Here is an 11,394-nt window from a genome sequence, read left to right on the forward strand (position 1 = left end):
ATAAGTAATCTGAACAACCTATTACACCGCCGAATCCTGCTGGAGTAGTTGCCTTTAGTGATCCCATGGTTATCTATGCCTGCCTTGCGGCAAGCAGGGAGACCATGCGAGGGTTGACACTTGCATGTTCAGGGCCAGATCAGCGCAAGTCCGGAAAGGGCATCTGAGCCTACTCCCACCCAGTAGGCAAAACTGGATGGCAGGATAGCAGGTGCTACAAGGCCCGCCACGGTTTTATGGGACGGAAGACAGCCTAGCCATTAGTCCACTCGCCGTTTCTAGTCGGTGTCACCCGGCTCTACTAAGAGAGTAGAATGTCAGACTGACAGCCCTCGCTTCAAAAATATTACAATATACTATACACATAGCCTTGACGTGCCTGCCAGAACCATAATTGAGACCTTACTGGCGTCAGCCTCAATATGCGCTACAGCGCTCCCTCGTTTGTAGCACATTTAGCCGACTGGTCATGTCAACTAGTGTTGACCAACCATCGTTTCCAGTGGGAACCACGCGGAAGCGAACTATACTGCCCACCTCAACCACGAGTGTAACCGAACCAATCTGAGATGTTTTGCCTTTCTCGTACAACAAAGTTGTGTTGATTTCTCCAAAAAAAAATTTTGATAGAAGGCCCGAGAACCCATAGTGTTATATACTGACTCGACGAACTGAGGTGATGTCTGAATAATTTCTTCGTTTCCAGCATAAAACCAGAGAAATTCCATGCAGTGCAGTGTTGGGAAAAACTCGGATGGCAACCAGAGTTGTATAACATTTGCCAGGTCTGAACGTGTGAGCCGACGATCGAAGCATATTGAGACGTGGGAGAATTATGTTCGAGAGTTATGCCAAGGTGGAGTGCATGAGTTGAAGTATTGTCCGACTGAAGATATTGCTGCAGATATTTTGACTAAGTCTCTGGTACGGTTAAGCAGAGGAAGTTCTCAAAGATGATGGGATTGTCTATAAGTGATGGCAGCAAAGGGAGTGTTGGCGTTACTATTGTTGTGCCACCCTTCATAATGTGTACCCCTGCAAGCACGTCAGTAGTAGCAACACAGGAAACGTCAGCAAGAAAGTGCCTTTGTGCAAGAAGGAGCCATTCAAATTCAAATGTGCTCTCGCTGTGTAAAAACTGTTTTTCGTAAGTAAAAATTATAAGTAAGTCAAATTATTCCTAGTTTCATCAAATCATTCCTGTTGAACATAATTTCAATTCCATTGGAACAGAAATCTCAATATGGACGAGCGGAAAAACCGCACGCTCCTGGAGATGACCACTTGCATTATGCTTGACTGCCACTAAAGTATTGAAACGAAGCAAGCAATCACGATGGCATCATACGTTATACACAATTCACATGATTTTAAGAGTTCCGTACAAGTGCAAGCTGACCCTCAAGTATACAAAAACAACGTCGCAAGAAGAGGAGATCTTGTTACTGATATATGTCGACGGCACGATTCTGCAAAAGAAGAGTTGACGTCGCTTGGAGCGGTGATTTCGGATAACGAAGAACAGGAACGGAGAAATGTTTATCCGGAAGGCCGCCAGCCAATTTGGTGTCGCCAATGTGAAAGCACCGAAGGTGCCTATAGATCGCAGTTAATGGCAGGCTCGTTTAGGCAGTAAGAAGTTACTGGAAGAGGGAGGACCACTTATGTGACAGGTGTACACGCAGACACAACTCGTCTAACCGAACCGATTGATATGTGACCTTTGAACCTCTATCAAAAAATCATTTCATACAACATCATAAAAACATCTTGCTGTACGGGTCGGGAAAGGCAAAAAATGTTCAATCGAGGCATTTAATTCACCATATAAAAAATACAATGCCGGGATCTATTTAAAGTACAAGTCATCACTGATCGTCCACTGAGTCCACTGAGGATTGGGTATTGAACTTCCGCCTTCGTGCCTTAATTTGCGTTGGTATCGGTGCAGCCAATTTATCTGTACAGGTTCCATTGTATTCAGCCGCAGATCCGGGAGCACATCGCATGGCATGCATAAATTCCACACTTCCATCTTCCTTCACTATGATATTCGGATCCTGGCTGTTGTAACGATTTCCTATAAGCCGATTCGCCAAATTGACCGGCGCCGTCGAGATGCATTCTAACTGAAGCGTTTCTTCATTCACTCCGACCACATACTTGATACGATTTACCATCGGACAGACTCCTTCATTGTTGTTGTGTAGTTTAACGCAAGTTCCATTGAATGGAATTAGCTTGTCCTTACATGTGTTCTTCGTGCATTGAGGCAGTTTGGACCCCGGCTTGATTTCTACGTATTCATCTTCATTGCAGTACGCTCGGGTGTACAAAGGAAAACATCCAGCCGATCCAGGATGGTAGACGTGTGCTGGAAAATTTATTGTTTCGTAAAAGCGATCATATAAAAGATGAGTTAAGTGACCTTACCGGGACGACAATCGCACACCCAATCGGTCGCCTGATCACCGGGGTACAAGATTTCATTATGGCCGCATTTCCCCGGAATGTAAACTGGGGTTCGATTCTACGAGATGAAACGAATATTAGTTGGTTCAATGTTTGTCATCAACTTTCCTTTCCTTCCATCATATGATCGTTTAAACGCAAAACTGTAAAAACCCCACATCGAGTAACTATAGTTTACATAACAAAACATTTCTCTCGTTGCGACACACATTCCACACACGAACTAAAGTTCACACGTTATCAACAGTGACCTTGATCTCCTCGATCGTTGATCTTCCTGGCATCCTTTGCTGCAAAACTATGATATCATCATCACTTACCCTCGCGTTCTGTCGTCCAGGAATGTTTTCTGGCTCTTCGTTGTATCCAAACAGATCATCTGCTTTCGTTAAGGTAACTACCAACGCCAACAATAACACAGTGATCGCTCCGTAATGGAACATAGTTATCATCATCTTGTTCGTTCGACCCATCTCTTGGTACTAACGGATCTTTTCCGTTTTATATTTCGATGCAGATAGCGAGCGTATGAGTTTCTCTGCTCATTATGCGCGCTCGCAGCTTTTTTTTGGGAAGCTGAGAGAGAGAGATTGGTTGTTGTCCACCGAAGAGAACCTGCAGATCTCGTTCGCTAATAGGCCATCGTTTGTGATTTCCACGCGAACCAGTTGTGTGACGTCATTAACTTAATGATTGTACATAATGATGTTTTTTTTTCGATTTGGGTGCTGCAATTTTAAATGCAATGTACAATGTTTGAGATTACAAAATTTGAGAATATTTTGTCCAAGTTTCTGTTTACTTATGTATAGTGATTACCGATTGGAAGATTAGACCGCATACTGATCATGACTGAATAGTGTTTTGTTATGAAGCTTCCACTTTCAAGAGAAGCGTGCTCGATTTGCAAAAAGGAAAACCGGATAGATGGGTATACCGCTGTTCAAACAGGCGTGCTAAGCCCCTTCATGTGTTTTGGATTCGGGGATTTTCAGCGATCCGTGGAAGTTTGTAGTACATGTCGGTAGTAAACATGGTTTGCGTTGAAAGGAAGAATATACTACATATTTACAAAAGGGTATAAAAGCCTACCTTTTTATGAAAAGATTCACTAGGAATATGTACCAAAATTCAGAAAATTGCATCATCTTTTTTAATTTTTTTTGTCGGTTGGCCTTTTTCCACCGACGCCATGAAGAAGACTGCACTGCACATGGACCCCATCGCGCTCATCAACACCGGGCCGGCAGCGTGTTCACCATCTGTCTTGTAGGTAGAATTTTTCAAAATTGTATTTAGGGAGTTTGCTATTCCTTTGGCGTAACACTAAACGGGGCCGGATTAAATAGGTGCAACAAAAGCAGTGATAAAATTTATCCCCCTCCCTTTTTTGTCCTCCTAGGTGATTTTATCTCTCTTTCTTTTCTGATTGACTTTATCTCTCTTTCTTTTCTGATTGACTTTATCTCTTTTTTCTTTTCCGATTGACTTTATCTCTCTTTCTTTTCTGATTGACTTCATCTCTCTTTCTTCATTTTCTGATTGACTTTATCTCTCTTTATTTTCTCGATATCACCCTCCCCCCTTTTGCTCTCCTAGGTGGTTTTATGTCTCTTTCTTTACTGATTGACTTTATCTCTCTTTCTTTTCTGATTAACTTTATCTCTCTTTCTTTTCTGATTGACTTTATCTCTCTTTTTATTCTGATCGACTTTATCTCTTTTTTTCTGATTGATTTTACCTCTTTTTCTTTTCTGCTCGACTATATTTTTTTTCTGATTGACTTCATTTCTCTTTCTTTTCTGATTTACTTTATCTATCTTTCTTTTCTAATTGACTTTATTTCTCTTTTTTGATTCTCTCTCTCTCTCTCTCTCTCTCTCTCTCTCTCTCTCTCTCTCTCTCTCTCTCTCTCTCTCTCTCTCTCTTTCTTTCTCTCTTTCTTTCTTTCTTTCTTTCTTTCTTTCTTTCTCTCTCTCTCTCTCTCTCTCTCTCTCTCTTTCTCTCTCTCTCTCTCACACACACACACACCAGGGGGCAGCAGGGACTTTGTCCAAGGGCTTGACGACCCCTCCCCATGGCCACTGCGAGTCAGACCGGGACAATTGTCCCTAACCCCTAATCCCCTAATGGGACCAAAATGGAAAACCAAGGCAATTCTTCAACTAGTGGTAGTAGTGTAGGCGACAACCCCTTCGCAAGAGGTGGGTTGTTCAGGTCTCCGCCTAGGAGGCCAGAGGCAATAGTCGGCAGCTCAGTGCGCAGCGCCAGCGTGGGTCACTTAACCTTCCTCTCGGCTAAAAAAACGCCGGTAGAGGTTATTGACGGCCCATGGCTTGTGGAGGCGATGAACCGCAAACGCGATGGGCTTTCGGCCTTCGAGGTGGCGACGGAACAGCTGGACGCCATCATCGACTTTGCGTCATCGAAGCATAATATCAGTAAGGACCTCAAGAGGAGCTTGCAGAAACTTCGAAAGTCGATGTTGGACGCCAAGCTGGAAAAGGCGGTCGGGACGGCCAAGTGCGAAGCCGTGAAATCCATGGAGTCAAGGTCTACCCAGACTGAGGCCCAAGAATTCGCGGATTTGGGCAAGGTCGAATCGACCGAGGACGTGCCAGCGAAGACGGTGGTGCCAAAGTCTGCCCAGACCGAGGCTCAAGTATTCGCGGGCAAGTCGGGGTGGCTGCTCCAACGGAGCAGACACAAAAACAGGGAGACAGTCTCCAGGGATGAGCTCCCTGGGGCCGCCCCAAAACGCGGAGGGTTACTACCCCGAACAAGGGTAGTGGGGCTGGGAAGCCGAACCCCGGCCAGGTACCTCCAAAACCGGGGAGGAAGAACCTGGAAAGGTCCGTCCACCCAGGAAAGACGGTGGTAAGGGGTTACGGCAGGCTGAGAGCTCTCAGCCGCCCCAGACCAGGGAAATAGAGGGATGACGCCTCCTAGACCCTGGTCAAGAACAAAAGGAAACCGAAGACGTCAAGGGTCGAAATGAAGGCCCAGGCGAATGAGGGTAGCAGAAAGTCTAGGGTAGGCGCCAATCGCTCCAGGGCGATGCCCTAGTCATCAAAACGGACGAGGCTAAGTACTCGGACGTCTTGAAAACGATGAGGAGTGACGTCAAGCTCGGTGAACTCGGCGCCGACGTACGTCGAATAAAACGTACCCGGATGGGCGAGATGATCCTCGAGCTGAAGCAGGGCGTCTCGCAAAAGGGCGCCGCCTACAAGAAGTTGGCGGAGGAAGTCCTAGGCAGAACGGTCAAGGTGAGGGCACTCACGACGGAGGTGAATCTAAGGGTTAAAGACCTGGACGAGATCACCGAAGTCGAAGAGCTCGTCACGGCACTGCGGCGACAGTGTGAAGTGGAGGCGTCCACCGCAGCCGTTCGGCTACGGAAAGGTCCAGCAGGGACACAGGTAGCATTGGTTCGGCTACTTGCAGCTGACGCCTCTAAGGTAGTCAAGTTAGGGAGCGTCAAGGTGGGGTGGTCGGTATGCCCTGTGGGCATATACGAGCAACCCGAAGTTTGCTTCAAGTGCCTGGAACCGGGGCACAAGCAATGGGACTGCAAAGGCCCTGACAGAAGCAAGCTCTGTCGACGCTGCGGATTGGAGGGACATAAGGCACAATGCTGCACGAACCCTCCCGACTGTTTGATCTATTCCAGCAAAGCTGCGAACAGGGTGCTTGCTGGGGGATTCGAAGTGCCCGGCGTTAAAGCGTGTTGCAAAATCACAGTGCAGGTAACGCAGCTAAACCTGAACCACTGTGATGCAGCCCAGCAACTGCTGTGTCAGACAGTTGCTGAATGGGGGACGGATATCGCCATCATAGCAGATCCTTACCGGGTACCCGCCAGGAACGGTAATTGGGTCACCGATGGGTCTCAAATGGCAGCGATATGGACAACGGGGAAATACCCAGTTCAAGAGTTGGTGTCTTCGACACACGAGGGCTTCGTCATTGCCAAAATCAACGGGGTCTTCTTCTGCAGCTGCTATGCACCTCCTCGATGGTCGATCGAGCAGTTCAGTCGAATGCTAGATTGTTTGATGGCTAACGTGATGGGGCGTAGGCCGGTGGTGATAGCGGGGGACTTCAACGCTTGGGCCGTGGAATGGGGAAGCCGATCCACGAATCAACGGGGGCAGATCCTGCTGGAATCACTGGCCTTGTTGGATGTGGACTTGGCTAATGTCGGTACCAAAAGTACCTACAGCTGGAACGGCGCCGAGTCGATTATCGACGTTACGTTCTGGAGCCCTGGCCAAACGAGTAGTTCGAACTGGAGGGTAGATGATGGCTACACTCACAGCGACCACCTGGCGGTTCGCTACAGTATCGACTATACGACCAGCATTCAGCGGACGGAAGAAGGGGCGAGGCCTAGTCCTCGTATGTGGAAGACATCATACTTCGACGACGAGGTGTTTAAGGAAGCGCTCCGCCGCGAGCACAATACTCTCGGTCTGAGTGGCGAGCAGCTGGTAACAGTACTCTCGCGTGCATGCGATGCCACCATGCCTAGGAAAGTCCACCCTAGGAATGGTGCCTGCCTACGGGCACGGAGGCGGATGCAGCGAGCACGCACAGAAGAGGAGCGTGTTGAACGACGGGTGGCGTTCGTGGCTGCTAGAGCCGCTCTGAAGACTGAGATTAGATCAAGCAAAAAAGCCTGCTTCCAGGGCCTGTGTCAAAGTGCCAACGCGAATCCATGGGATGACGCCTATAGGGTCGTAATGGCCCCTACAGACCAGTCTCCAGAGATGCTGGAGAGGATCATCGCGGGGGCTCTTCCCACGTCACGACCCAAGTCCCTGGCCTCCCTTTGTGGAGCTGCCACGGGCCAGGGTGGCCGACGAGGGAAGAGTAATGGTGGCGGAACTTGCGGGGATTGCACAGTCCCTTAGTGTAGGTAAGGCGCCAGGACCGGATGGTATTCCGAACCTGGCCATCAAAGCGGCCATTGCCAAGGCTCCTGAGATGTTCTGATCTGTCATGCAGAGATGCCTGGACGAGGGAGTCTTCCCTGAAGCATGGAAAAGGCAGAGCTTGGTCCTATTGCCAAAAGCGGGAAAACCACCGGGGGATCCGTCGACATATAGACCAATATGCCTGCTTGATACGGCGGGGAAGGTGCTCGAGAAGATCATCCTCAACAGGTTGTTGATATGCACGGAGGGTGCGGATGGTCTATCGAGTAACCAGTTTGGCTTCCGAAAGGGTAAGTCGACCGCTATCTTGTCGGTTACCAAATCCGCGGAGATAGCTATCCAGCGTAAGAGGAGGGGAGTTCGCTATTGTGCAGTAGTGACTCGACGTGTGGAGTGCATTCAATAGTGCCAGTTGGGCAGCTATTGCAGATGCGCTCCTGCGTTTTGGATTTCCCGAATACCTGTACAAGATTCTCGGAAGCTACTTCCAGAATCAAGTACTGGTATACGATGTGGAGGCGGGTCGGAAGTGCGTTGACATAACCTTAGGGGCTCCGCAAGGTTCCATACTGGGTCCGGCGTTATGGAACGTCATGTACGACGGTGTCTTGAGGTTGAAGTTCCCGGTGGGCGTGATAATCGTCGGCTTCGCTGATGATATTACGCTGGAGGTCTACGGCGAATCGATCGAAGAGGTGGAGTTGACTGCAGCCCACTTGATCGCAATTGTGGAGGAGTGGATGAGTTCCAGGAAGTTAGAACTGGCTCACCACAAGAATGAGGTGGCTGTTGTTAACAACCGAAAGTCGGAGCAACAAGCGGTGATAAGGGCAGGCAACTGCGTGGTCACCTCTGAACGCTCCATCAAACTCTTGGGGGTAAGGATCGACGATAAGCTCACCTTTGGTAGCCACGTCAATTACGCATGCAAGCGTGCCTCCACAGCTATAGTGGCATTGTCCCGGACGATGTGCAATAGCTCTGCGATTTATGCTAGTGTCGCTCTGTCCATACTGAGGTGTGGGGGGCCAGCTTGGGGCACGGCCTTGCGTATCAACTGCTGCAGAACGAAGTTGGAAAGTACGTATAAGCTCATGTGCCTAAGAGTTGCGAGCGCGTACCGTACCGTGTCGCACGATGCACTTTGCGTCATCACCGGTATGATGCCTATTGACATCGTTATCGGTGAAGACATAGAGTGCTTCGAAATGCGCGGCACGAGAGACATCCGTAGGACTGTCAGGTTGGCCTAAATGGTCAAATAGCAGCGTGCGTGGGACAGTTCCACTAAGGGTAGATGGACACATAGGTTGATACCGGAGATAGGTACGTGGGTCAAGAGGCGCCATGGGGAAATCACTTTCCACCTGACCCAGGTCCTTACAGGCCATGGTTGCTTCAGACAGTATCTACATCGGTTCGGACACTCGGCCTCGCTCGAGTGTCCAGTGTGCGTAGGTTTAGAGAAAACGGCGGATCACGTGTTGTTCGTGTGCCCACGTTTTCGCACAATGCGTGACCACATGCTTGCCACATGTGGTCTGGACACTACCCGGGACAACCTAGTCCGTAGGATGTGTAAAGAATGAAGTTGGCTGGAACGCCGTTTTATCGGCTATCGTCCAAATCGTCTCGGAGCTACACAGAAGGTGTACATCTCCTGTTTCTGGAGTGCAACAAAAGCATTTGAATATATCGAGGTAAAATGTTATATTCATCTTGCCTGACAAGAACGACTTCGTCTTAAAAAGTTGAAGTTCGTTGCATGTCGTTTTTAGTATGCGTGCCATACGGCTCACCGCAAACAAGAGTGCTTTGAGCAATACAATACGGTTTGTCTCGACGGTCTTTCGGAACTTGCTGAGTACATCGCAGAAACACCTTCAACGTCGACTGGCCGTGGACGTCCTCAAAAACAATTTGATAAACTTATAGTGATAGAAGTAAGCTGAGGAAAGGTTCTTTTAGCCACAAGAAAAAAAATGCATATAGGGCTTGGCGATTCAAAATGGTGTATTCCATTGGTTCTCAAAAATCGTAAAAGTGCAACTAAAATGTTTACGACTCTCAAAGATTCACATGGAATGATGTCACCTGAAGAGGGATTCGAATATTTTTTTAGACTGCGATTTTACTAAATATGCATATGAGCGAACGGTGAAAAAGAACCCATCCGAGCTACCATGTAATCAAGAGCATGAAAAAAGTTTGCTCACCAGTCATCATCAAAAAATCAGGTAGACATTTATGTTTTTATATCCACATGTTTTTCCAGCAAACCAATTTTAATTTTTTTTTTCTTTTCAGGTTAAATTACAAGTACTCATTATTGGATTAATTTAAAAATCATCGAACCAACAAATGAATTCCAACGATCACACAGAGCTAGTGCTTTTAAGCAGCTGAGGTATGATTACTCTACAGCTATCAAAACCAAATCAAAAGGATGAGAGTGACGTCTTTTTAGTGACAACAACTCCTATACAACTTTTTATCAGAACAACGAGAAAAGCATTTTGTGGCATAATTTAACACCCCAAAAAAATTTACTTTACAGGAGCTTGAAGCAGGATACGAATCGAACGAACTATAGATAGTAGAATCTATAGATGAGCGAAAGCATGGCTGAGTCGATTTTTTTGCCCGTGCATACGCGCATATGACGTCACAGCCCTTAACGTTTCCATTGAAATCGTGACGTCATGCTCGTTTGGAGACACGTTTGACAGTTCGTTTGGAGACAGAGGATTTATCTTCGCTCATCTATATATTCCACTATCTATAGAACGAACACATCGCCCCTGCACGCTTGGATGGGATTTTTTGAGTGTTTATTACATATTTCCTACAGAATGAAAATTAAGAAATGGAAGATCACAAAGGATTCAAAGGCCAACATTTTTGATTGGAAAAAAACTGAAAAAATGTACGAAGCAGAGCAGGCAGAGCAGGGACCAACACAACAGGAAACGTGTGTCGGAACGCATTTCGAATGTTAAATTACTTTTCAGTTTTGGACATCGACGAAGAGCTTATTGTTCTTCTTCTTCTGGGATCCCACTGGGACATCGCCGCCTCGCAGCTTAGTGTTCATTTAGCACTTCCACTGTAGGGTTCTCTATGAAATTATGATGTTCCTCTCAGGATGAAACTAGGAAAAGAATAATTAATGTTCAACACTTCCTGACAGGTGCTACGGAAATGAACAGCAAAATCGACATAGTAGTCTTAATTACAAGGATGACAGTTTTATTATCAATCTCGAACAAGTAATGGCGTTTCTTGGCAGGTCAGATCTTACACCACTGTTATTAACTGCGAGGTTTCTAAGACAAGGCACCATTTTTGCATTCGTATACCATGAGGCTAACACGATGATACTTTTATGCCCAAAGAACTCGAGACAATTTCCAATCCGAACATTGCCTGGATCGGCACCGGGAATCGTACCCAGGCACCCTCAGCATGGTCTTGCTTTGTAGCCGCGCGTCTTACCGCTAGGCTAAGGAGAGCCCCCTAACTTCTTGTTAGGTTTCATAATATTTTAAAAGTTGCTCAATTGCCAAGCGATATATTAATTTGTATGATTGGTATAAAATTTCAGCAACAGTACATAAAGCATAATAATCCATTCACCGGCTACTCTTGACATGTTAGCTGAAGAAGAAGATGAGTGCAATTACTAGAACACTATCAAAAAATGTGGAAAACAAAAAAAATTCGGCCACCACTTTGTATAGAGCGCTTTGGAAAGAATTAATCCCATTAGTGAGCCACAGTCACATTCTTAGTGGAAAGCTTGAAAGAGCCCTTCCCCTAAATGCAATCATCTCAGCAGTCTTTTCTAAGGAGTTATTTATGTTATTTAGAATTGAGATGTATCGCCGGCTTGTATCTGCTGAATATTATAACATATTGGTCGATAAACTGTCTGGTTACCAAAGCAATGGATCAATCGTACACCATTTGCCCCGAGTTTCAA

The 11,394-nt window shown here is 46.8% G+C and overlaps 1 protein-coding gene across 1 annotated transcript; it reads right to left on the reverse strand.

Annotated features, from left to right (window-relative positions):
• Positions 1 to 1,801: 1,801 nt before the first annotated feature.
• On the reverse strand, positions 1,802 to 2,976 carry LOC134226987 (uncharacterized). The gene is made up of 3 exons (XM_062708152.1): positions 2,793 to 2,976; positions 2,434 to 2,530; positions 1,802 to 2,374 (listed from the first exon to the last, which is right to left on the reverse strand). Exons 1-3 carry the CDS (start codon positions 2,943 to 2,945, stop codon positions 1,869 to 1,871), a joined length of 756 nt encoding a protein of 251 aa, XP_062564136.1. The 5' UTR covers positions 2,946 to 2,976; the 3' UTR covers positions 1,802 to 1,868.
• Between the last annotated feature and the right edge of the window lie 8,418 nt (positions 2,977 to 11,394).

Source organism: Armigeres subalbatus, chromosome 1 (assembly GCF_024139115.2).
Source record: "Armigeres subalbatus isolate Guangzhou_Male chromosome 1, GZ_Asu_2, whole genome shotgun sequence".
NCBI classification, from domain to species: domain Eukaryota; kingdom Metazoa; phylum Arthropoda; class Insecta; order Diptera; family Culicidae; genus Armigeres; species Armigeres subalbatus.

Coding starts and splice junctions, on each gene's coding strand:
- LOC134226987 (XM_062708152.1), bottom strand. CDS start 2,945: ATGGGTCGAACGAACAAGATGATGATAACTATGTTCCATTACGGAGCG. Junction 2,531..2,792: donor CTGGACGACAGAACGCGAGG/GTAAGTGATGAT, acceptor TTCATCTCGTAG/AATCGAACCCCAGTTTACAT. Junction 2,375..2,433: donor GGTGTGCGATTGTCGTCCCG/GTAAGGTCACTT, acceptor TAAATTTTCCAG/CACACGTCTACCATCCTGGA.